The following is a 27,077-nucleotide window of genomic DNA, read 5'->3' on the forward strand; positions in this document are numbered from 1 at the left end:
TTATGCTTAAAAGTTAAATAAAAATTGATTGCGTAATATCCTAAAAATGAGATATAACGTAGAACAATATGACCCTGATTCTGTAGAAAAATGGCATTTTCACATTTTCATTATTATTACCATTCAAATTGCAGTTAGCCCTACACACTACGTTTAACAACATGAAGTCTAGAAATTATTGACTTAAGGGATACGTGGAAATCAAATGAGAGGGGGAGGGGGGTTAGCTAATGAGTAAGTGAGTGGGTAGGCGTGTGTGTGTGTGCGTGTGTGTGTATGTGTGTGTGTGTGTGTGTGGGTGTGAAGCGGAGGTGGGTTTCTCTATCAGAGGCGATTTATGAGATGCTGACTCTGGATAGTTCCACTCAGGATCATCTCGATTAGTCATGGGTCGTCCTGGGCTTCAGATGTGGACATGGACCCTGTGTGTCTTCTTCAGCTGGATGTCTGTGGGGGAAGCAGTGACAGGACCGTAAGTTTACTTGTACTGTCCAAAAAAATAATAATGGCGTGTGATTGAATGAATATAAATCTCGGGTAATGATTGTTTTTGCTGCATAATCTTCTGTGTTGGAGTTTCGTCCATGCCAGATCCAGTGAGATCTACTGTGTGTATGTTTCTGTGGCTGTAGGCAGTACATGGTAGCCATTCCTGCGGTTCTTGAAGCTGGAGCTGAGACCAAATTCTGTGCGAGTCTCCTGCATCCCAACGAGACTCTGGTCATGACCGTCACTCTGATGTCCCAAGAGGCGAATACAACCCTCCTCAAGCAGTCGTCCAGTGAAGACTTCCATGCCTGCCTTCAGTTTCAGGTCAGCTCTCCAGATTTGATTCATTTGCTCATTTACACAACATTCTTTGAACATGTTTTAATACAAAACTCACACATAGAGTAAGACACACAGATTTGTAACACAAAGTACACGGTATAAAATAATAAAGTGTTTTTTTCAGTAAGGCAATGGCTCTCTTGGTGTCTATGAAATATGTTTCTGTCACAGGTTCCGTTAGTGAAGAATGGAGCAGTGCAGAATTTCGAGGTGGAGGTAAAAGGCGACACATTTTACTCAAAAGAAGTCAGGAAAGTCCAGATCAATGTCTATCAACCAATGACATTCGTCCAAACAGATAAACCAATCTACCTCCCTGGACAAACAGGTAACCACGAACTGATGATCTATGATGTTGTGCACAATATGGTACCATGCTGTTTATAGAAGGATTTCCCCTTTACAAATAATTACAGATGTGCATGCAGCACAGGGTAGAAAATTGATTTGCACAATGTCATCACAACTTATATATGAACATTTTTAGGATGTAAAAATAAAGCACCTTGCTTGTTTGGAGGTAAATGTGTATGCAGCATTCATCCTTGCTTTCCTGAAACGTTTTACTTAATGTCACATTTCGACAATAACTCTCGCGGGTAAAGAGAAATTAATTTTGTGTGTGTGCCCCAAAATGTCAACAGGCAGTACGTGTTAAATTCACAGAAGCCCAGAAACAACATGTTAGCGTGAAATACTATTGTTAGCATATATGAAAAAGTAACATTAGCTTATAGGAAAAAGTTCTGTTCGCAATAATATGAAAAAGTAACATTAGCTTAGGCTATATGAATAAGTAGCATTAGTTCATATGAAAAAAAAATTACGTTAGCATTTATTAAAAATTGAAATTAGCATATATGAAAAAATAACATTAGATTACATGAAAAAAAGTTAGGTTAGCATATCTGAAAAATTAACATTAGTTTATGTGAAAAAAGTTATGTTGGCATATATGAAATTTCTGCTGTTTTCCTGCTGCACCAGTTAGGAGCACAGAAGTCCCTCCATTATGGATATCAATGTCAAACATTTACAATATTCATTAAAAACATGTGAGCTATCTCACCTTAAAAGCAGCACCAAAGTGCGGCCTGCGGCAAGCTGCCATGCAAAGTCTATGAAAAGCTGTAGCGGCCGCTCCAGAGTTCAGCGAGCTGCGGCCTTTTCGATTCTGCAGCGAAGTGCAGCCAAACTAAAAGTTGGAAAACGTTGAACTTTTAGCGGCGCGGTGCGGCCAGAAAGTACCCGCAGTAAATCAGTAAACACATCCTGTGACCCCTGTGACACGGTGACGTTGACTGCAGTTTATGGCTGACAACAGGGGCTATAATGTAAATGCCATTAGTAAATTATCTATTTTTCTAACCTTTCCTAACTTGTAAATTTGATAGTAATGATGTAATGTCTGAGTTGTCAGAAGATCAGTTTCACTAGCCTGTGAGGATGTTTACCTCTGCTGTAGAAGAGCTGTAAAAGCTTCATGAAGTCTCTCTGCATTTCTGCCAGTGCATTTCAGAGTCATCACACTGGACACTAAAATGAGACCTGCCAGTCAGCTGGTGAGTGTTTGAACAGTCTCTCCTTTCTTTAGATCTCAGTCATGAACCACAGTGAAGCTCTGGCTCAATAGTACAACCACAGCCCCTTTAGGTAAACCTGCCTGTACTGCGCTGAAGGTCTTCCAACATGTTTGTTGACCCAGTGATAAATCCATCAATCCCTAACACTAGTTTCTCATTTTGCAACATGTTGTTGCACATAATCTCATTTGAATTGGTAATAACAGTGGAAATATACTAAAGATTAAATAGAACTGTGTATGTTTTTTCTGAATGACATACTCTGAAGACAATACTTTTTATGTTAATGTAAGTCACATGTTTCATATTTTCAAATCATCAATACAAGAGCTGAAGTTTGTGTTGGCCTCTGCAGTAAATACCTGTAGATTGTAAAACATCAGAGCACTGCCTGCTCATCACCATTGAGTCAGTGATTTCTTAATGAAAAATTACGTGCAGTGAATCACCTTAAACTGAACTCATTAGCACACTGTATGACGAGAGCAATATAAACCAGCTTGCCCTTTAACAAATCTCCCTCTTTCTTTCATTTTTGCAGTACAATATCATCGGAATTGTGGTAAGACTAATAATAAAAATATCCACACTTGGACACTTCACTTAATTTAAGTATACTTAATATACTTTCATGTGCTCCTTAGCTAAAAAAAAAGTGCACGGAAGTTCACTTAATTTAAGTATACTTAGTATACTTCCATGTGAACCCCAGCTAAAAAAGTGCACGGAAGTTCACTTAATTTAAGTATACTTAATATACTTTCATGTGCTACGAAATGTTTGATTCTGATATCAAGTTGTGAGTGATAAATATACAGTAGGTACTGTGGCAGGATATTTTACACTGAACAACTTGAACAGGGCATTTCTGAATGATGACAGTAAGTATAAAGCGTAAAAAGTAAATATTGACCTTGGAAACAAAACATCTTAAGTCAAAAATCATGTTTTACAGGCTGCATTTGTTTTCTTATTTTTCCCTTAACCTACTTAAATCAAGTTATTAATGTAGTTTGACAAAAATCTTAAATCAAGCTCGACTTACAAGCATTTTCTGGAGATACTAACTGTCTTCATCAGTAGATGGAGTTTGCTCGGTTTTGTTGTTGTTGTTATAAAAGCTAATAAGTTAAGATTGTAGAAACTGCAAAATTATTATTATTTTTAAAATATTAGCCTGCCAATACATTGATCAGAATCTGTTTGAGAGTAGTTTCAAATAGTGTTATGAAAGTGTTTGCTTCAAGCTTTTTCAAAAGTACACATGATGCTTTTCACAATGAGAGTCAACAAGTATAAGAAAAAGAAACAATCAACATGCTCTCCCTGTATTCACATGAGTTTCCTATTTTTGTCATGAATACATGCTCTTCTCATTTATTTTATTCATTAGGATGCTAACAACAACCGGATTGGACAGTGGTTGAATGAAACATCCAACAGTAAGATACTGCAGCTTTCTTATGCCTTGAACTCTGAGGCCCGTGAAGGAACCTACAAAGTTACTGTGTCGATTGGGTCAACTAAAAGACATCACAGCTTCAAGGTAGAGAAATATGGTAAGTTCTTTTATTTTACCTTGCGTTTCAATCCATTTGTAATGAAGCAAGAATGCTAATAATTATATTTTGTCCCCAGTTTTGCCTAAATTTGACGTAAAACTAGATGTAACCGATGAAGTAAGTATTGATCAGGAAGAAATCAAAGCTGAAGTATGTGCAACGTAAGTAAAAGCTCTTTCGCTCATTACACTCTTAAATAATCTAAAATGGGTCCAGATTGGAGAGTGAATGGCTCCTTTTCAACTACGCTGTTTTTTTCTATGTCTATCTAATAGGTATACATACGGACAGCCTGTACCAGGCAGTGTTAAAATGAAGGTGTGCCGACCTCTTAATAGCTACGTGAGAAGAGTAGATCTAATCAACCCTGATGATCCGAATGGAATCCATGATATTACTCCCCCATGCTACGAGGAGACCAAGCAGGTACAGTTGCTATAATGACAATCTCATGTCTGCTGAACGAAGATGCATATAAATATAGACCTTACATATTCTGCTACAGAATGGATGTATACTGGAACATACTGTGCACATTTAACACTACATTAGATTAGATATATTGTCATCTATCTTTAGGGTGACCAGATGAGAATGGGTGAGATTCGGGACAGGAGAGTTGGAGCCGGGCGTGGTCACGTGGCCACAACGGGCGTGGCCTCCAGTACATTACATTCAGAGTCAACGAACCGTAGGGACAGGCGATACCAAACTTTTTTAAGTCGATACGATACCGATACTTTTTGTTAAATTTTTAACGATATCTTTACCGATACCAATACTGATACCAATAAAACATAATTATGAGTACAATTAAATAAAAATGTTTGTGCCATTAAGTGTAAAAAAAGAGTCCAGTATTTTACAGAAATACTATAATTAATTAATGAGCCACACTACATTTCCTTTCTGCCATTCTCTCACATGTTTGATGTAGAAGTTTGCGACTGTACGCCGCTGTACGCTAGATTCTGATGTCACATTGGTTTCCACAGTCATGTGACACTGGCCAGCTAAATATTTCAGGGCTGTTTTGGCACAAATGTTATACAAAAGTAGTGAAAACGTTTGAAAGTGTTGTAGCCACCCACGTTTGTATTTATATTAGGGCTGTCAATCAATTCAAATATTTAATTGCAAATCAATCAAACATTTTTTATCTGTTCAAAATGTACCTGAAAGTGAGATTTGTCAAGTATTTAATACTCTTATCAACATGGGAGTGGGAAAATATGCTTTATGCAAATTAAGGTATATATTAATTTGCTTTATTATTTAGCATAATAAATATGCTCAAATCATAACATGGCAAACTGCAGCCCAACAAGCAACAACAGCTGTCAGTGTGTCAGTGAGCTGACTTGGCTATGACTTGCCCCAAACTGCATGTGATTATCATAAAGTGGGCATGTCTGTAAAGGGGAGACTCGTGGGTACCCATAGAACCCATTTTCATTCACATATGTTGAGGTCAGAGGTCAAGGGACCCCTTTGTTTGGAGGGTTATTTAGCCTCCTTCCAGAGGTTCCTTAGGTTTTCTAGTTTCATATGATGTCAGTATCTTCACTCTTTAAAACTGAGCCCGCTGCAACCTACAAATTGCAAGATGCATTAATGCATTAAAGAAATTTGTGGTGTTAAAATTAATTTGCGTTATCGCGTTAACTTTGACAGCCCTAATTTCTATAATTGTATTATCGATACTTTTTAAGGAATCAATACCAAATGAGTAGCTTGTGAGAAACAAAGTATCGATACCACAGTATCGATCCGCCCATCCCTAACGAACAGTAGTAATAATAATAGTAGTATTCTTTCCTACAGACTTTGCAAAATGTTTTGTTTGGATCTTGTAAGGCAGCAATGATCCACGAGTATTTCCCTCCCCACTCCTCCCGGTACCTGCAGTAACGTGTTGTCTTTCATAGTTGTTTATCAATTTGTGGCACTACTGTACACAGCTAGCAAAAAACTACAACAGCTATAATTCATGTGGGCTACAGACATAACAGTGCCCATCTGTGGGCAACGCCAAAATAATCTTTCACAACAACATGTTTTCAATGTTTTATTAGACTTATTAACTATTTAAAACTCGGGTTTAGTTTAATCTTCGGGACAAACAGGATAGGATTCGGTATTGGAACAATCGCTCATAATATTTTGTGATGTCTGGATACCCTATCTATCTTTTCAGTCTAATGTACAAATGGAGGAGCATAAAAGTTCATTTTTGACCATGGAAATAGTAGTTTGACATAAAACAAATTTAAATCAAGCTTACTGGCTTTTTTGGGAGCTTCAACTGCATCTCACAGTCTTCACCAGCAGATGAAGCTGCTGCTCAGTTAAAGTACAGAACTTAAAGAAGGGAACTTTACACATAGTCACAAAATAACATACAAAGACAGAATATAACCTCTGTCTCAGTTCAAAGATGGTCTTTGATAGCCAAAGATGGCATGCTTCCTGATCCATACAGCAATGCTCCATAAATAATAATGAAATACTGGAGCATATGAGGCAACTTGTGAATTGTTTGGGTTATCATTGCCATTCAAGACTGGAGTCATCTTCACATCATATTTTAAGATAAGTAGCAGAGCAATTCCATTATGAGTTAAGAACTGTACTGAGCTATATACTATATTCTACTATAAACAGTAGATTGACACTCTCCCTCAGGCAGCAGCAAACATTAGCTAAATAATAACTTCAAGCTACAGTAGTAATGTGTGAAAAGGTAATGTTAGTTTTAAAGTTAATGTGTTAATGTATTTCATTTTATTTCATTGTGTTTTTTTAGGCGGACAAGAAAGGCTGTGCCACTTTTATGTTCATGATGTCAACTTTCACAAAAATGGCGCAAAAGGCGTTGATAGATACACTGGAAGTCAGAGCCGAAGTGGAAGAGGAGGGGACAGGCAAGTCTATTTCATATTATATTCATATTTTTTAAAATAATATTATACCAAGACAATTCCAATGCCATGTATTATAACAATGTGTCATACACATACTGTAGTTGTGACATGGATGCTTCTTGTACAGGTATTACACGCCCACAAGAGAAGAACATAAAGATTTCATATGTTATTGGAAAGCTGTCCTTCATTGACACACCCAAGATTTACCAACAAGGATCCGATGTAGAGGGAAAAGTAAGTGCATGTTAACGTCACTCCTTCAGTGTGGTTCTATACACAAAGCAATGTGCATTCTCAGTGATACACCGTTGTGCTTCCAACAGATTAAAGCAGTTTATTACAATAATACGCCCATTCCTGGCATGCCGGTGCACCTGTTTGAGGGTGAAAGGTGGTCAGCACGTCTGCTGCAGAATCTCACAACTGATAGCGATGGTGTCGCCACTTTCTCATTGAGCACAGCTGACTTTAAAGGGGACATCCACCTCCGCGTAAGTAAGACTAGAACTGATATCTGTAATTTAACATTTGTTAGTCACATCGTAACCCTTTCATGAAGATGACAACCAGTCCAAGAGCTGAAACCTAAAATGGTTTCTCAATATACTGCAACTGACCAAGGTGTCACCATCGTAGCAAGTGGCCCCTTATGAAAAAGTAGTATACTTCAAGTTTATACTTGTAACTTGTAAATGTACTACTTTAATACTTCTTGGGACTAAATTGGCTCACTTTTTAGTTTATACAAGTATACTTTTAAGTATACTTTTAAGTATAAGAATAGTAAACTTTGAGTACATAAATAGTTTACACCCAAGTTTTATTTTGTACTGCAACTATAATATAAATATACAGATAGTTTAGTTGTATACTTGTATCCCACTTTATAGTTTATGAAAGTGCACTTTAAAGTATACTTTCAGTAAACTAGTAGTTTCATAGTTTTTATACTGCAGGCATACTTCTATATATTTGTAGCCCACGTTTTAGCAGAGATGGGGACTCGAGTCTGCAACTTGGACTTGAGTCACCCTTACGTCACAAACACAGTGACTTGAGACTTGGAAGAGTTTACTACTTCTATACCTAAACATTTGCTTCGGCTGTAAGAACCAAAGCTTGCTTCTACCTCAACAACCATGAGCTCATTTATAGTGTTTCTTTTCTGCCATCTAGGTGAGCATCTCTCCGAAAATGGGCTACAATCCTTACAGAACGCCATACTATGAGACTGAAGATCACACAGTGTCGATGGCCCAACTGTCTTCTCCTGATACTAAAACAGTCAGCTCTCTGGATGTGAAGAAGAAGGATAACCCACTTGCCTGTGACAAAGAAGAAGACATCTCCATCCACTACACTGTAGTTGGAGAGGCCCAGGGCTCTGTGGATATGATGTATTTGGTGAGTGAACATCATCTCGCCTTGTCACCAGTTCTCTTTCAGAGACAAATTTAATCATTCAAATTGGTCTGGGTGGTTAATAACACATATTTATTTTTGCTTTACCTGGACTTTAATAACATGATAAATAACCACACACCAGAACAGCAGACAGTGTTGTAATCTGCTGTTAAAGGAAATTTTACTCATTCTTTGTGTCATTTTCTCTCAAATTCTCCAGGTCTTATCCAGAGGAGCTATTGTCATGCAAGGAGTTCAGCAGGTTGAAGTGCAGGATAAGTCAGGTGAGCAAAGTTTGATGTCTTAAAAATGACCCATTAAATTAGCATGGCCAAATAATTCTGTTTTAATGACCTATGGAGGTAATGTGAGAGGTGACTGTCGTTCATAACAGTTGGTTTGTTGTTTCAGTGAATGAGGGCGATGTGTCCTTTAAGCTGGCAGTGTCTCCGGACATGGCACCAGACGTCCAGATTGTGGCATACGCCATCCTCCCCAGTGAGACTGTGATCGCCCACAGTGCCGACTTCTCCGTTGAGAAATGCTTTGCTCACAAGGTCAGCATGAGGAGAAGGTGTGACTGTTCTCATCAGACGTAGTTGTCGAATCAAAGTGTATATTAGCTGTGTTACAAAACATCACGATATGTAGCCCTGTGTCAAAACAAAAGATCTGCCAGTTGTTATCTATTTACTTAAATACTTAAATAAACTTAGATAAACTTTTAGGGGCAACAGCCAATATTGTGGGGGTTCTGGTGAAAATAACCGATATCTGGGCCAAGACTTTCTTTTCCGTGTGCTGCTCATTAATTACAGTCTGATTAGCAACTTGAGACGTGAGAATGGAGTTGAGAGACGACGTCTACGTCCGGATTGTTTCACAAGTAGCCAGTTTACACTCAGTTAATGGTTTATTTCTTAGCTAATAAAAAGCTATGTCATTGTCAGACGATAGTTGGTCATTCCTGAGATTGCATTTGGGCCAATGCGTTCCACCTCTTTTACTCTTCACACGGACTGTTTACCTGCATTCAAACAGAACCCACTCAAGTGTGAAGTGATTGGTCAATACTACTTGGACTACAAACGGAAACCAGAACGCTTGTCCGTAGTCCACGGATTCTGCATTCATATGCAGATATCTGTTTCAATTCATTTCATTAACCCTCTGAGACCCACAATAGACCATTTTCTTTGTCTTTTTTAGGGGGGTACATGGAGTCTTTAGGGGGAGATAGCAGGTCAGCAGTAGATTTCACATAGAAGTGGTGTACATCATCTGAAAGCTGGGAACCTGAAGATTAATTTGAGATGCAGCACTGTGTGTCAAATTGTTCTAGTCATCAATACGAAATAAACACAATTTAATTAATTTATTAATTAATTAATTAAAATACATTTTGAAAGTATAAAGTAAGGGCTTAGAACATTATGATAGAAGTACATGACTTCCATTCACATGCTCTATTATGTCTCATAAGTTGTTGCAGCAAATTTTGGGTTGATACCATTTGTTACACAGATTTGGTGCTAAATTTTTACCAATCAAGAATTCATACAAATTAGGAATAATCCCTCCAAAATACCACATTAAGACAGAAAAAGCCATGCTGTGATTTGGTATCAAAAACCTTTGACATTTGGAGATTTCTGCAAAATTTGCATTTTTCTGCGATTGGATGGTGAGCACTTCTGTTCTGGAAACTGCTCAGAAACCCCCTTATTGTCAATCTAGCTGGGACAGCCATCTATCCTCTGAATGCTCTAGGTCTCTAGTTTGTGGCTGTACAGTTTCATGAGGTTGTGATTATCCTAGAGGTCACCACAGGTCATTTTATACAGTGATGTCCAAGTTAAAAAAATGATCTCACTACAATGAAATGGCCACTATGGGGACTAACATCATCACACATGAATACAGTTGAGCTCATTGAATCAACAAGAGTCTCAGCTTTACAGTGATACCCAAGTTATGTAATTCCAAGACTGTTTAGAGACCCCAGTATGCAGAAATATTTAAATACACCATTTTAGAATAGAAGAAAATAAAACATTTATACTGCATGCAAAAACCTGCATGTGAGTATCATAAAGTGGGCATGTCTGTAAAGGGGAGACTCGTGGGTACCCATAGAAGCCATTTTCATTCACATATCTTGAGGTCAAAAGTCAAGTGAACCCTTTGAAAAACACCATGGCAGTTTTTCCTCCCCAAAATTTAGCCTAACTGTGCAGCTTTATTCCTTAGGTTTTTGTACTTTCATATGATATCTGTATCTTCACTCTAGCTCTAAAACTGAACCTCCTACAGCCTCTGAAAGACGCTAAAGTCGGGTCTCAGAGGGTTAAAAGGGCCCTATGATTAAAAATCAATCAGGGAGATGTTTTTTAGACTAAAGTACACATTTGTGTGAGGTTAAAAAGATCATTGGGTTCTGCCACTAAAGTCCAGATGGTGGGATGTGTCTTTTCTGCGTGTGTCAGGTGTCGCTGGAGTTTTCTCCGTCCTCAGCTGTCCCCGGAGAGGAGACCACCCTGCATGTGACGGCCCAGCCAGACTCTCTCTGTGGGGTGAGCGCTGTCGACCAGAGCGTCCTCATCAAGGAGCCAGGGAAGACTCTGGATGCAGACAAGGTAACTGCTGGAATCAACCACAAATAGATGCATACATCATTAATGTTCCCTCTACATAATCTTTTTCACAATTAACATCATCGGTCATGCAGAGGTTACAGTTTTTACTCTGCTGCTATTTCCTTGTGTCATGTTCATTCTTTCTTCCTTTTCTCCCTCACATACAGACGTAGGCAAAGTTGTTGGTAACGTTCCGTTAAAGAGAGAAAAACCCACAATGGTCACTGAAATAACTTGAAACTGACAAAAGTAATAATAAATAAAGATATACTGAAAATTAACTAATGAAAACCAGATATTGTTTTTGAATTGTGGTTCAACAGAATCATTTTAAAAAACAAACTAATGAAACTGGCCAGGACAAAAATGATGGTACCCCTAGAAAAGATGTAAAATAATGTGACCATAGGGGCATATTAAACTAAGGTGTGTCCTGTAATTAGCATCACAGGTGTCTTCAAACTTGTAATCAGTCAGTCTGCCTATTTAAAGGGTGAAAAGTAGTCACTGTGCTGTTTGGTGTCATGGTGTGTACCACACTGAACATGGACCACAGAAAGCTAAGGAGAGAGTTGTCTCAGGAGATCAGAAAGAACATTATAGACCTTCATGTTAAAGGTAACGGCTATAAGACCATCTCCAAGCAGCTTGATGTTCCTGTGACTACAGCTGCACATATTATTCAGAAGTTTAAGGTCCATGGGACTGTAGCCAACCTCCCTGGACGTGGCCGCAGGAGGAAAATTGATGACATATTGAAGAGACGGATAATACGAATGGTAACCAAAGAGCCCAGAACAACTTCCAAAGAGATTAGAGGTGAACTCCAAGGTCAAGGTACATCAGTGTCAGATCGCACCATCCGTCACTGTTTGAGCCAAAGTGGACTTAATGGAAGACGACCCAGGAGGACACCAAATCATAAAAAAGCGAGACTGGAATTTTCCAAAATGCATATTGACAAGCCACAAAGCTTCTGGGAGAATGTCCTTTGGACAGATGAGACAAAACTGGAGCTTTTTGGCAAGTCACATCAGCTCTATGTTCACAGACGAAGAGATGAAGCATCCAAAGAAAAGAACACTGTACCTAATGTGAAACATGGAGGAGGCTCGGTTATGTTATGGGGCTGCTTTGTTGCATCTGGCACAGGGTGTCTTGAATCTGTGCAGGGTGCAATGAAATCTCAAGACTATCAAGGCATTCTGGAGCGAAATGTGCTGCCCAGTGTCAGAAAGCTTGGTCTCAGTTGCAGGTCATGGGTCCTCAAACAGGATAATGACCCAAAACACAGCTAAAACACCCAAGAATGGCTAAGAACAAAACATTGGACTGTTCTGAAGTGGCCTTCTATGAGCCCTGATCTAAATCCTATTGAACATCTGTGGAAGGAGCTGAAACATGCAGTCTGGAGAAGGCACCCTTCAAACCTGAGACAGCTGGAGCAGTTTGCTCACGAGGAGTGGGCCAACATACCTGTCAACAGGTGCAGAAATCTCATTGAGAGTTACAGAAATCACTTGATTGCAGTGATTGCCTCAAAAGGTTGTGCAACAAAATATTAAGTTAATGTTACCATCATTTTTGTCCAGGCCAGTTTCATTAGTTTGTTTTTTTAAATGATTCTGCTGAACCATAATTCAAAAACAATATCTGATTTTCATTAGTTAATTTTCAGTGAATTTTTATTTATTATTACTTTTGTCAGTTTCAAGTTATTTCAGTGACCATTGTGGGTTTTTCTCTCTTTAACGGAACGTTACCAACAACTTTGCCTACGTTTGTATGTGAGGTGTATCGCTGCACCCGATTAGACTGTTATCAGGCCATTAAACAGGCGTTATCAGTCGCTATAAGCACCATAGATGTGGGTCATTAGGGGCCTACTCCACCTACTATGTTGTGAAAGTGAAACTTCAAAGACACGTTCGAACACGTTGTAAAACTGAATGAAGGAAAAAATAAAAACTTCTTTAGGTTTAGGAAAAAAAAAACTTCTTTAGGTTTAGGCAACAAAATACAACTTCTTTAGGTTTAGGCTTAAGTTTAGTGAAAAACATTGTGTTTTGAGTTAAAATAACTACGAACACGAACATAACTACACATTGTTGGTTTCACACGTGATGCGAACTCCAGTCTCCTGTTTGAAAACACTGTGTTTTGTTTCCCATCCATCATCCCCGACATCCACCCCTTGTGGAGTTTCACACTGTCTATACTACAGTGCCTGGCTTCCGCCTCTGTTCCTGTCATAATTACTATGGTCGCTAGATGTCGCTGTTGTGTTCTTTTATAACTTCTTTCAGTGATCTAGCATGTGAATAGATGATAAAACCTACTAGTGGGTGTAGTAGGCCACTATTGACCCACATCAAGGCACTATTTTGACAAATGTACTTTACATCCACGTTTCAAACATTTGTCACTTTATAGCTTTGAACCATACTTTCTTTTCAGATATTTGACTTGTTACCTGTCAGAAAAGCATCCTTCATTCCATATGACGCTCAAGATCGTGTAGAATGCTTGCATGTGAGACCGAGAAGATACATTTTGCCAAATCCCGATGATAGCCATGATGCTTTTACGGTTTTCCAGGTACTTCCTGAACATAAATGAATGTACAATATAAAGAATATACTAATATATTTTGTTGTTGCACATTTAATCAACGTTTCAGTGATGCCTGTATGTTGTTCTATCATCTAGAATGTAGGGATGAAGATGGCAACAAACTTGGTTATCCGAGTGCCTACATGCCTCAAGTTCAAAGGAAGAGAATACCACCAGGGCCGCGGCTTTGGTGACTAATTTTTTTGCTCTATCAAGTGACACATGCTAAATATTTACCAGCATTAGAACCGATCACTGTGTAATTGCTTTCCTCTGCTTCTGATGGAACATTTTGCTTTATTTTCAGGTACTAGGTATAGAAATTACGATGTTCCTATGGTAGCCATGAGGCAGGTACAGATCGGTTCTAGTGGAGGTGGCTATTCTGCTCCTTCACCAATAGAGACCGTCCGCACTTTCTTCCCCGAGACCTGGATATGGGACCTGGTGGAAGTTGGGTGAGGTTTTGCCACGAAGGGTTTTGATTGTCATGAAATGAGTGTATTTGAGTGCATTTTTGGGCCCAAAGAGAATGTGCACTAGAGTCCTTCTCTCTGACTTCCTGCTGTCCCCCTGTACACATGGATGGCATGAAAATAATTTACTGAAACTTCTCCTCTAGACTTTTTTTAATTTTTTTATTTAACCTCATGGCTCAAAGAGTAATTTAAGGATGTTTGTGATGCTTAGGAAAATGATTTAATTATTAAGAAAATTGCCAGAATTTCTTAAGCAACATGGAACCCTGTATTACTAATTTCTTTGAGTTTCTGACTTTCTGAGATCTCAAGAATGTAGCTTATGAAGCAATTTCACATTTAGAATTTTTTTTTAGTAGGGATCATGAACCGATCTGACTATTTCAGACACAATACCGTTATCGATACCTGCGCTTTGGGTATCAGCCTATATCGAGTACCAATTCAATACCAGTGTTTCATTAATACGTTGTATGCCTCACTGTGTGGAAGTGACTGGAATCATTCTTTTATGTGTAAGGCAACATCAGGCTTGACTTAAACATTACTTTCCTAACTGTTTGAAACAAAATGTAACAAATAAATACATTGATATTTAAGTATTTAATTGTTCTTTATTATTAAAATAATAAATCATACACCAGCAACTTGGTAAAAAATCTTCATAATTAACAGGAATTATAATTCAAGTGTAAACCTTTTTAATGCAGCAACTTTTAGGTCAAAACTTAAACAGGGATTTAAATACAGTATATATGTATAGTATATAAACTTGAAATGGAAGTGTATAGATCGGTCCCATTGTCACCAATATTTGCTCCAGCTATTTGAGTCAGTATCAACCCGATATCCGATCCAGTATTGGTATCGGTGCATCCCTAATTTTTTAGCTCACAGTAACTATGATGTGCTGTTGTTACTGCAATAAAGCCTACGTATTAATCATCTAATAACAGTGTTTTTCTTTGACTAATCTGAATCATGAAAGTATGTTTTTAAAGTTCACAGAATGTGTCTCTGTGTATCTGCTGATTCAGAGATTCTGGAACAAAGGACGTGTCCCTCACTGTCCCAGACACCATCACCACCTGGGAGACGGAGGCTTTCTGTCTGTCCTCTCAGGGTTTTGGCTTGGCTCCTCGAAAAGAGATCACCGTCTTCCAGCCCTTCTTCGTCGAGCTCAGCCTGCCCTACTCCATCATCCGAGGAGAGCACTTTGAACTGAAGGCAACCATCTTCAACTACCTGACCAGCTGTATCATGGTAATGAATGTTTTCACATCACCTAAATGCTAATATCAGCATGCTAACAAGCTGATGTTTAGCAGGTGTAATGTTTACCATATTCACCATCTTGTGCCTCATTTTCACTGCATGGTTCGGCTTGACTCGACTCAACTCACTTCTGGCTCCAGGTCCTTTTTCTCTATTTTGTTTTCTACTGTGAAGAGTACCCCCTCAGTTTAGGCGGAATTCTAAAACTGCCGTGACATCATCTTCAACGCGACACTCGCTAAATCATTTCATCGGCAACCAGACAGAGGAAAGTCTGCACTTCTTCAAGTGTATGCCGTAGTTTTGCAAGCTGCCAATTTTTAAAATCTGGGTTGAATGATTACAAAAATTGCGGTCGCTATTGACGGTAGCTTGGCTATTTAAAAATGGCGAGTTTGTGCAAGATGTCCCGTGTGGCACAAGTGATGATTCTCTCTGACCAATCAGCGGACTGCAGTGTTTTAACTCCACCTTCTAGTATCAGCTCAGCTCACTTGGAACCTCGACCGAGGTGGTATTAAAAAAAGGACCAGGTAATATCCACTTTTGCTAATGGAAGACCAAAAAAGAGCGAGTCAAGCTGAGTAGAGCTGTGCCGTACCATGCAGTGAAAATGCTGCATTAGTTTAGTGTGTTAAGATACTATCATGTGCTAAGTAGCATTGAACACAAATGACTGATGGGAATGTCATTAGTTCTACATATTTGAGACTGGACAAGAAGACTGAAGAGATAAACACAGATGATTCCCTCATAAATTGTTCTTTTATGCTGATGATCTCCTTTTATACATGTATGACCCCAGTGAATCCAAATTTATTTTACTTAGTCGTTTCTCATCAAACTGATTTGAATAGATAATGACTTTACCCACTACCTTTTCAAGGTGGAATCAAAGAGACTTTTAAAGCCTTGTTGAAATCATAGACTGAATATAAGAAGTGGACGCAGTCACTGTGACGTCACCCACTGGTTTGTGGACTACCCTTTTGAACGGTTTGAAGCCTCAAGATTGGCATTTTGGCCGTCGCCATCTTGGTTTTTTGGAACCAGAAGTGACCATATTTGGATGAGAGGGTAGAGCTGGATGTAAATACTGGAACGGATGGTCCAAAGGATAGGAAAGCCTATTGATTAGGGGTAGGAAGCACATAGGAAGCACGTGCAGAATCGGGTAAGCGTCCACTCTAACATCAGGGCCCGGCAGGGCCAGGTACCGTTGCTAACCATGCTAGCTAGCATCTGTAGTTCATGTTAACTGTGATATTAATGCCAATTAAGAAGCAAATTTTAACTAGAAAAAATCTGACTTGTTTGTAATATACTTGCTTGAAAAGAGCCAACTCTGTACAGTGTCTTTTAGTACAACCCGAACTCTGAGCAATGTTGTGGTAGCGACCTGTCAATCACAAGGTAGCCCCGCCCGAAGCATACACTAGTTTATCAGCTATTTAATTATGAGAGTATGAACTCATTAAGAAAATGTTTACGGAGGTAATTAATCAAGTGAGAAGTAGGGTCCTTTTCTCATAGACTTTTATACAATCAGACTCCTTTTTGCAACCAGTGGAGTCGCCCCCTGCTGGCCATTGGAAATAATGCATGTTTAAGGCACTTCTGCACTGGCTTCAATTTTTTAGAACCAGCGGTTGCCCCTTGGTTGAAACCTGGAGTTGATTACTGGTGAACTTTACCCATGTACAGTATCTCTTGTGGGTCCTGTCAACTCACTCATGATGACAGACTTACCAAGGTTCTTGTAAATATTTGGAATAATCCTAATTTTCTTAACTAGGTCAGTTTTCAAACTACTTGATCATTTGATGTCTGCTGTTATTTGGTACAAAAACATTTGCAAGATGCACCTTTGAAAGGTCAAAATGGTGCAGCACTGTGCTGCAGTTTGAACGGTTGTTTGCATTTTTGCCATAAAACTCCAGTTTTTAAATATATTGTGGTCTTTCTTGAACAGGTCAATGTGTCTCCAGCCCCATCCTTAGATTACACCCTCACCCCCCTCTCTGGTGACCTGTACACATCCTGTTTGTGCGGCAGTGAGCGCAAGACCCTCAGCTGGACCATGGCCCCCTCAGCCTTAGGTGAGAGTCATGCTTTCATCCACACTGGTGGGAAATGTTAGAGGCTACCAAGGTGGAGGAACCCTTTTTCATCTCTATGAAATCAGTGAGATCCACCTCAGTGACAAATAGTTTTGACACTTTTATAATTAAAAAAGATTCTTAATCAAGTCTCACACCGTGTTCATTGATCTTTTTTAGGGGTTATGAATGTGTCAGTGACTGCTGAGGCCGTGGCATCCCACACATCATGTGACAATGAGATTGTGAGCGTGCCAGAGAGAGGTCGTATCGACATGGTCACACGATCTCTCATAGTAAAGGTTGGTACCTTAAAACAAGATGACAAAAGTTTATCTATTAACAAGATGGAAACTCTGGAACTCACATAATTTCCGTCCCTCTCAGGCTGAAGGAACTGAGATGACAAAGACCTACAACTGGCTGCTCTGTCCAAAAGGTCAGTATGTTTTACACCAGGCACGGCCCATCAAACAGTTTGAAAAAGGACAGCCCAATGCTATAAGTTAAGAGGAGGTAGATTGCATGTCAAAAAAGTAATGTAATTCACTACTTACAGGTAGCACTTAGTTTCATTGTGATTATGCTAATTGTGTTTAGCGTAGGTGTCTCAGATTATTTCAATGTCATTACTTGTATACATTTTATCAACCTAATGGAAGAATCCCCAATTTTGTGGCATATCTTACTTCCAGTTTGACCTGTTTCAGTACATGACCAACTAACCATCCGTTAAATCTTTGTTTTAGTGCTGAGCTGAGTGTTTGTTCTCTGTCTGCACACAGGAGAGGCGTTGACAGAGGAAATAGACATAGAACTCCCTGACAACGTGATTGTTGGATCTACCCGTGCTTCAGTATCAGTCCTGGGTAAACTTATACATTTGTTTTTTTTTGAGTGTTTAGTTGCACTTCCACATGTTAAACTGAGATTTAAGGTGAGCACAGAGAAATTCTCCTCCTCCTGCAGATGAATTTGAAAACAGCCTACGAGGGGTGAAAGGTCAGGTTAGTTACGTATTCGGTCTCAGTGAGTCAGTGTTTTTGTGCAGGTGACATTCTGGGCCGAGCCCTGAACAACCTGGATGGGCTGCTGAAGATGCCGTATGGATGTGGGGAGCAGAACATGGCACTCCTGGCCCCCAACATCTACATCCTCCAGTACCTGGAAAACACACGGCAGCTGACCCCAGCCATCAAGGAAAAGGCTACCAACTTCCTGACCAGCGGTGAGTCTGTGTTTACTCCATATTGTAGCTGAAATATAAACTCAGGCATTTCGGGCCGATACCGACTCAAAGAGATGGATTGGATATTGGTGACAATGGGGCCAACCTGTTCAATAAAATTCTATGTTTAAATACTATATACATTTTATACTGGGATTTTAATTCCTGTTTAAGTTTTGACCAATTAGTTGCTGCATTAAAAAGGCTTACAGTTGAATTGTAATTCCTGATAATTTTGAAGATTTTTTGCCAACTTTTTGGTGCATTATTTATTATTTTAATGATAAATAACAATTCAATACATTTATATCTCTGTATGTATTGTTCACATTTAGTTTTACAAAGTTAGAAAATCAATGTTAAAGTCAAGCCTGAAGTTACCTTACAGATAACAGAATGATCCCAGTCACATCCACACAGTGAGGCATACAGCTTATTAATTAAACACTGGTATCAGATCGGTATCGGCCGATACCCAAAGCCCAGGTATTGGGACTGAAAAAATCGGATCGGTGCATCCCAACCCAAAATGTTGTTTTTCTTTTAATCTGTACATTCACACTTACGAAATTTACCTCAAATCATGAAATCAGATCTGACAATGTGTGTTTCATAAATGCTCTAATAAGCGTGTTTCTATTGTGATACAGGCTACCAGAGACAGCTGAACTACAAGCATTATGATGGTGCTTACAGCACGTTTGGATCAGGAACAGGAAACACTTGGTGAGAACATTACTGACCAATCATCTACTAAGATTAATTATGGTGTAAAATATTTACTATGTCAGAGTCATACCTTTTAAACCAGTGATTCTCAAAGTACGGTCCGGGGACTCCCAGGGGTCACATGTCATTGGGTCCACGGAATATTTTGCTATGAATTATAATATTATGCTGTATTATTAAAAAGAACATATCTACAGATGGGGACCATTTACACCAATAAAACAAGCATATTGTGTCCATTACCACCACCCACGTTAGCTTCACTCGGGGCGCAACAAACTGTTCCTGCTGCTGCTTAGCTTGGCTTATTAGCCAGCTAGCTAGCTGACTAGCATGGAGAAATATTTGAGTCAGTCCACATCGACAAGTGACGCTAAGCCCAAACTAACAAAATTGAGAAAATATGACGACAGTTATATCGAGCGACAGCCGAGCTAAAGCAGCATCTGATTACAAAGCACCTGAATATCAGGGCAAAACAAAGTGGTGTTAACGTGGTTGAAATTTAAATGTGTTTCTGTTTATCACTATCAAACAGGTCGGATGTATTTAGGCTGAATTGTTTCAGAATACAAATAGTTCCAATGGCATCTAAGAGTGCAAATGGTAGTAAGCATTATGGTTAATCGCTGTTACGATAATGAGGGGTCTTTGGAAGATTTTTGTACCATTTAAGGGGTCCCTGGCCCCAACAACTCTGAGAACCCCTGCTTTATACTATACTGATGAGTAGATGATGCAATTACACTTTGGAGCACATTGCTCCAAAAATCATGTGATTTTCCCCCTTCTATTATCACTCATAATAAGTTCTTCACAATAATAACACCAATGCGCTATGTGAACACAAGCATGTTCAAGTATTTGTAATTAATACATGAACTGCATAAATGTTATGTTTAGTATATTGTGGTAATTATCGTGAAGTGCTTCCTCTTGTCTTATTTCATCAGTTAATATCTAACTTTGTTTTAATATCCTCCTCAGGCTGACTGCTTTCGTGCTGAGATCGTTTGCCAAAGCGCAGTCGTTCATTTACATCGACCCAGCAAAGCTCGAAGAGTCTATGGTTTGGCTGACCGATAAACAACGAAAAAATGGCTGTTTTGAACAGTCAGGAAAGCTCTTTAACAACAGAATGAAGGTAATTAAAGTCCGTCTGGAGTTTCTATAAAAATGAGGTTACATGTTGATCTTCACTGCAGCAATAGTTAAACACAAATGCACCTTCAGGACTTTCATTCATGGCTCAGTAGTAGCTAATACCAGCCTGTGGCCCATTTCACGAAATGGGCGACATGCAAGCAGCAATTTGCAGCATGAAATAATTCCCCCTCATATTCATTTTAATAGGTTTCTCTTATCAAAACAAACGCGATAATGGCGACTCATGCAGGATTATTCGAGAGTCCCGTGGGACTCACAAATATATTTGCAAGTTTCCGAGTGACGACCCTTTGTGAAACAGGACACTGCCACCATTTGCAAACTGCTCAAAATGACTTCTGTGAGTGGGGCCCTTGGGTGTTGGAGGTGCAGTGATGATCTGTGTGTCTGTATGATGCTTCCTCTCTACAGGGTGGTGTGTCTGACGAAGTGACCCTCAGTGCCTACATCACTGCTGCCTTCTTGGAGATGGAGAAGCCCGTAGATGTGAGTAGACTCCTTTCACTACAAACATCTCATGCTGTTTTAACTGTAAATTGCTTGATGGAAAGAATTTACTTTACAACATATACACAAACCAATAACTTTTACACTGACAAGTAAGAAATACAACTATTAAATACTTGACAAATCTCCCTTTAAGGTACATTTTGAAAAGATAAAAAATGTGATTCATTTGCGATTAATCGCAATAAACTGTGAACAATCATGAGATTAATCGCGATTCAATATTTCAATCGATTGACAGCCTTAATTATAATGTGTGCTTTTAATCTGTTCTAGGATCCTGTGGTGAACCAGAGCCTGTCTTGCCTCAAGGAGTCCACCAGTGACCTCAGCAACACCTACACTACAGCTCTGCTGGCATACGTCTTCACCCTGGCAGGAGACATGGAGACCCGTGCTCACCTTCTGAAGCACCTAGACACTGTTGCAATACAAGACGGTGAGTCATCCTCCTAAAGGAAATCATTCTGGCTTCATTACTGTGAATGAAGCTCACCTTGTGCCTGTTTGTCTGCTTGTGGATGGCTGTTTTTAGGAGGGTTCCTCCACTGGTCTCAGACAGCAAAAGACACGTCAGCCTCCCTGTCTGTGGAAATCAGCTCCTACGTGCTGCTGGCCAAACTCAGCGCCGCTCCTACAGCTGAAGACCTGGGCTACACCAGCAGCATCGTTAGATGGCTGACGGGCCAGCAGAACTACTATGGAGGCTTCTCCTCCACACAGGTACGGGCAGCCCAAACAGCATAAAGCTGGACTTTGAATTAAACGTACTGCATTGTCTTCTGGGACAAATATGATGAACAAAGGTCTGTGCAATGCATTTTTCAGCTTATTCAAACTGTTTCATTAACTTATGAAGTAGGAACATTTTCTAAATGTATATAGGAATACTAAATCCTTCAGCTTATCTGACAAATTCAAAATCACATAAGTTAGACATTAGGGCTGTCAAAGTTAATGCGATAACAAAGGTATGCTAAATGCAGTTCCTGTGAGGGTTTCTGGACAATATTTGTCATTGTTTTGTGTTGTTGATTGATTTACAATAATAAATACATACATACATTTGCATAAAGCAATTTTCCCAGTCCCATGTTGATAAAAGTATTAAATACTTGACAAATCTCCCTTTAAGGTGCATTTTGAACAGATAGAAAAAAAAATTCTAAATATTTTAATCAATCGAGCCCCATTAGACACACATGGTTTTCAAAGGACAGCGACATGAGCCCATACCTCAACAGTTTAGTGTCAGTGATTATACCTGACCAAGGACAACAGCGGTGTTATAGCCCATTAACTACGATTCACATACACTGAGCATACTGTCCTGTTTGAAATTGTAATTTTCGTAATTGATTTCTGTATGAAAATCAACAATTAAAACCTGAAATTGATAAAAGTGAACTCCTACATATGAAAGCTGTTGTATGTGTAAACAAAAGTCAATACATTTACATTTGTATAAATTAAAGCACATAAAGTATTTGGTATTTTTGTTTTTGTGTGTTGTAGGACACAGTGGTGGCTCTTCAGGCTCTGACTCTCTACTCCACTCTGGTGTTCAGTCCAGAGGGTTCCAGCACAGTGACAGTCCAGTCTCCCAGTGGTGAGATGACATTTGATGTGAATCAGAACAACAAACTGCTCTACCAGGAGAAGCTGCTGCAGGACGCGGCAGGAAAGTACAGCCTGGAGGTGAAGGGCACTGCATGTGCTGTAATGCAGGTCAGTGGTCACTGCAGCTTTACCTGGTTCTCTTTGCTATACATACACCATCACAAACACTGCTAATATAACTATGCCCTAATGTTAGCAGCTCAGTAGGAATACAAAAGGTTTGGAAGTTCCATACCTCCATTGCACCTCCACCTGCATTATACTTTGTTTGATCTAAAAATAAGAGGTTGTACCACGGACAGTGCCATGGGTTAATCAATACACAGATAAACTAGGTCAATGGTCGGGGCTGTAGATTCTAACTTGTACAAACATCCGTCAGATAAAGGGTCAATGAGTCAGGCAGACTAGACTAATGGTGCATTTACACCAAGAGTGAAGCAAACTTTTTGCGCAACGCGATTACATACAAAGTCAATGCAAAGAGGTGAATGAGGCGCAAATGACAGTGCAAGGAACCTGTATGTGAATACAGCTCGCCGCCAGGTGATGTTATGAATCCAGACATGACAGCGTTTGGGTTTCTTACATTTCTGGGACTTCCACAAGATGTAAGCTACAAAGCAGCAACAGTGGTTATTCCTTCCACGGTTGATGGCGGAAACGGTGGAAAGAAAAGTTGTTGGTATCTATGGAGACAAGCTCCTTCTTCTCTCCGGCGCATCTAGCACGAATGAACATGAATGATACTAGCAGTACAACTACGCGCGAGTAAAGCGAGGCGAACATTTGCTTTGTTCTTGGTGTGAATGCAACATAACACATTCATCTAACAACCCCTCTGCTCCTACACTCTCTGTATGTACCTCACAATCCTTTAGGAAGGTTAACAAAGAGCATGCATTTTGGTCATTTTGCTAACAAGGGTGATGACATCCCCCCTCAAATCGCCTACTGGTTGATAGTATGCACAGCAGCCAATGGGGACAATGCATGTGAAAGTTAGTTATCAACCCTATATCTAAGATGACCAATTCAAAGGTAGCTCAATCAGGTTTGATGCTTAAACGCAGCAACATAAAACTAACCTGTGAAAATGGGACACCCTTGAAAACAAGATGGTACTTCTCAAGGCTTAAATCCTGATGCGTCACAAACTTGAACAAATTTGAGCAAAGGAAATACTTGATATTCTTCTATGAATGTTAAACTTTCCTTGTGTACCTCTTTCCCAGATTTCACTCCGCTATAACATCCCAACTCCTCATGAAATCAGCACTCTCAGTGTCGAGATCAAGGCAGAGGCCGACTGCTCCAGCAAAAGACCGAAACTCTCTCTGAAGCTGAAGTCCCTGTAAGCAATCAACAATGCAGATCCACATTACAGAACAATACTGACATTTTTGACTGCATCTACCAGCTTGAATTAAGTAACTGTTAATGGACGGACGGGAGAATTGTTTACAACTTGGTAGCAGATTAACATCACATTTTTGTGGTACTTGTATTACAGATATACTGGAAGGGAGACCAGTACAAACATGGTGATCCTGGATATCAAAATGCTCTCTGGATTTGTCCCACAACCAGAGTCTTTGAAGGCTGTGAGTATATATACAGTATATATAGTATATAGTATATGAGTATAACTTTCACCTTTAGTAGAAATAGAAAAGTTTTCATCTCATTGAGGAACCACCCAGCTGATTATCATCTCCTCACAGCTAAAAGGTGCCCTGCTGGTGGATCGTGTTGAACTAAAGGACGATCATGTTCTGGTGTACATACAGGAGGTGAGAGGAATTCACAGTGAGGAACAAGAGATGATGCTCTTCAGATTTGTAACTGTCATCTGTTTCTTCCAACAGTTAATAAAGGATATACCCATCAACCACAGCTTAGACCTCATACAGGAGCTCCCAGTGCAGAACCTGAAGCCAGCTGTGATCAAGATCTACGACTACTACCAGCCAAGTAAATCAGCCCTTTAAGCGTCTTTTACTTTTTCCCATAGACTTACATTGGGAAAGAGACGTCTGTAACTCAGCGGATAATTTCTTTTTTTTTAAGTAAATCAACCTCCCAGTACGACCACTTGATTAGTCCTTATTTAAATCATTAGGACCTAAAAGTTGTCTTGTGAATGAGCCCCAGACCGAGGGCTAGAGCGACGGCTGGGAGGCGGGGTTAAAGGAAACGCTACTGCGCCTGCTCTATGGGCCCAATAGATGCGGAACATCGCCGGATGATCCGGGTACTTTACAGCAGCTGCGCCACTGAGCAACTTACATAGGAATGAACTGGAGCCCGCCTCCAACGCTGCATCCAGCTATCTTTATACATCCATGAGCACAACCTCCAAAAGCACATTGGAAAGCAAAGAAAGCGGCACAGCTGGCGTTTTCCGCGAGTTTTCGGTGCAGCATGTGTACGGCCCCTAAACCTCCTTTACAGAGACCACACACTGACGAACTCTGCTCCGTAGTAGAGCTGCACAACAACCTGATCAGGTATTAGAATTAGGGGTGTCACGATTCCGATTCTAAATCGGAAATCAATGGAAGTTAACTTCTGATTTCAACCATCGATAACAAAAGCAGGATTGTCGATTTATTTTTATTTATTTTTTATACTTTTTTTTCCACTACCACCTACCTCCCTGTGTTACATAGAAAATACAGCTGTACTCAAGAAATGACACAGCTCCTTTACTCGTGGTTAAAACAATGAAGCCTACACCCTACAGCCTACATGCACGTTATTTTCAACTTAATTTAGATTTGGAGAATCGTGACACCCGTAATCAGAATAGTAATTTCCAGTCGTACATTTGTTAAATGTGATAGACTGTTGAACACATAAAGCAAGTTTGACTCATTTTTTAAATCTCTCTTCTTCTTTCTTTGCTCTCAGGTGACCAGGATGATGCAGAATACATCTACCCTTGTGCTGCCGGTAACAATATGTAATAACATAAAGAAGCACTGCAACGTTTCTGACAAAAGTCATTTCCAAAAAACATTTTCACCCCAACCACAAAAACCTATAATGTCTTAAATTGTTCAGAATCACTCTTACAAGAATGTACAACATTTTGGAAATAAATCGATGACGAGCCGTGGTCGGTGCCGTAGATCCTAACTTGCACAAACCTCAGTCAGATTGATTGTTTTCGTTATTTCTTTCACCGGGTTAACTGAAGTGTGGTTAGTCCTCGCGCCGTCACCGATTCCAGTATAATTTAAAATTACTTGCATTTTATTACAGATATATTTGATGTACCTTTACACAACGTCTGTTTGTGTAAACATACACAAACAGTTATCAAGTATTTGCTTGTTAGTATTCTGCCACAATCCCTTGCAGCTGTGTAACTACTGTATGTGTCTGAGGTGAAATGCATGCACGATTGACAATAAAATAATTGTAATGTGAAAAAAAAAACTGTTTTTGTGTTGACCTTTTTTAACTGTTCATCTTTCTGCTGTTTATTTATCGTATGTGTTTCATCCACAGGCCAGAAGTTTGCAGTTCAGCTTATTGTGGAAGGTGGAAATACGGTTTGAAAAGCAACAGGTGTTGTTATGGCTTTCTGAGGAGTCTCTAGTCAAGTCAAACCTTATTTATATAGCACGTCTAAAAACAACCACAGTTGATCAAAGTGCTGAACATAAAAACGAATACAAAGCAAAGCAGAAAGAACAGAGTAAAAACAATAAACATAATGTGCACATAACAGCAGTAAAAGAGTTGCAGCACAACAGAAGATAAATTTAATCGAACGCCAGCGAGGAGAGTCTTCAGCAGCGACTTAGAGCAGCAGGAGGTAGGATCGGAGTAAATATTAAAAAGTTTAAAAGCGCCGATCAAATATGAATCAATATTCTGTTACTGTAATGTGTATCCCTCGCATAAAATGTTTTCAGAAACATCTTGTAGTGTACTGTTTAGCTTTAAAATTAGAACGTTTGTGACACTGCAGCCATGTTGAGATCAGTTGAGGAAATACCAAGCACCGCCCACCAGCCGGAGGACACTTTTTCATTTTACAGGTAAACAGAACACTACAAGATGTTTCTTTCCAACCACAACAACACATAACAGCTGTAACTCACACTCTGCCTTTTATTTACTCCTCTACTTTATGTGTTTTTTGTTGTTTTTCTTTTTTTATATTTGGCGTTTGATATTGCATACATTGTTGTTAATTGTTTTTTAATTGTTTGTTTATTTTATTGACACAACAATCATTAATTATTTCTGTATCGTTTTCTACCATTTTCATGTTCTTTTTAAATACCTATATTGTAATTTGCTAAATTAATTTTATGTATGTATTTACTGTATATGTTTTGTTTTGTTTTTTATTAGTATTGAATTGACAATAATAGCACCACAGCTATAATACAAATAGGAC

At 39.3% G+C, this 27,077-nt stretch overlaps 1 protein-coding gene across 2 annotated transcripts; it reads left to right on the forward strand.

Annotated features, from left to right (window-relative positions):
* Window positions 1-337: 337 nt before the first annotated feature.
* LOC141770537 (alpha-2-macroglobulin-like) lies at window positions 338-26,104 on the forward strand. 2 transcript variants are annotated; one of them, XM_074640159.1, is made up of 35 exons: window positions 338-472; window positions 633-813; window positions 1,003-1,159; window positions 2,341-2,393; window positions 2,956-2,976; window positions 3,808-3,973; window positions 4,053-4,137; window positions 4,252-4,402; window positions 6,783-6,900; window positions 7,028-7,137; window positions 7,227-7,394; window positions 8,080-8,307; window positions 8,528-8,591; window positions 8,719-8,864; window positions 10,794-10,943; window positions 13,401-13,541; window positions 13,653-13,746; window positions 13,864-14,014; window positions 15,073-15,298; window positions 17,283-17,409; window positions 17,590-17,711; window positions 17,797-17,848; window positions 18,195-18,278; window positions 18,461-18,637; window positions 19,288-19,363; window positions 20,354-20,510; window positions 20,945-21,019; window positions 21,317-21,479; window positions 21,576-21,763; window positions 22,556-22,768; window positions 23,896-24,014; window positions 24,174-24,264; window positions 24,385-24,453; window positions 24,529-24,634; window positions 25,574-26,104. In XM_074640159.1, exons 1-35 carry the CDS (start codon window positions 387-389, stop codon window positions 25,627-25,629), a joined length of 4,371 nt encoding a protein of 1,456 aa, XP_074496260.1. In that variant the 5' UTR covers window positions 338-386; the 3' UTR covers window positions 25,630-26,104. The 2 variants fall into 2 exon arrangements, with proteins under 2 accessions (XP_074496260.1, XP_074496261.1); XM_074640160.1 differs by lacking the exon at window positions 2,956-2,976.
* The last annotated feature ends 973 nt before the right edge of the window (window positions 26,105-27,077 follow it).

Source organism: Sebastes fasciatus, chromosome 7 (assembly GCF_043250625.1).
Source record: "Sebastes fasciatus isolate fSebFas1 chromosome 7, fSebFas1.pri, whole genome shotgun sequence".
Taxonomy (NCBI): Eukaryota; Metazoa; Chordata; class Actinopteri; order Perciformes; family Sebastidae; genus Sebastes; species Sebastes fasciatus.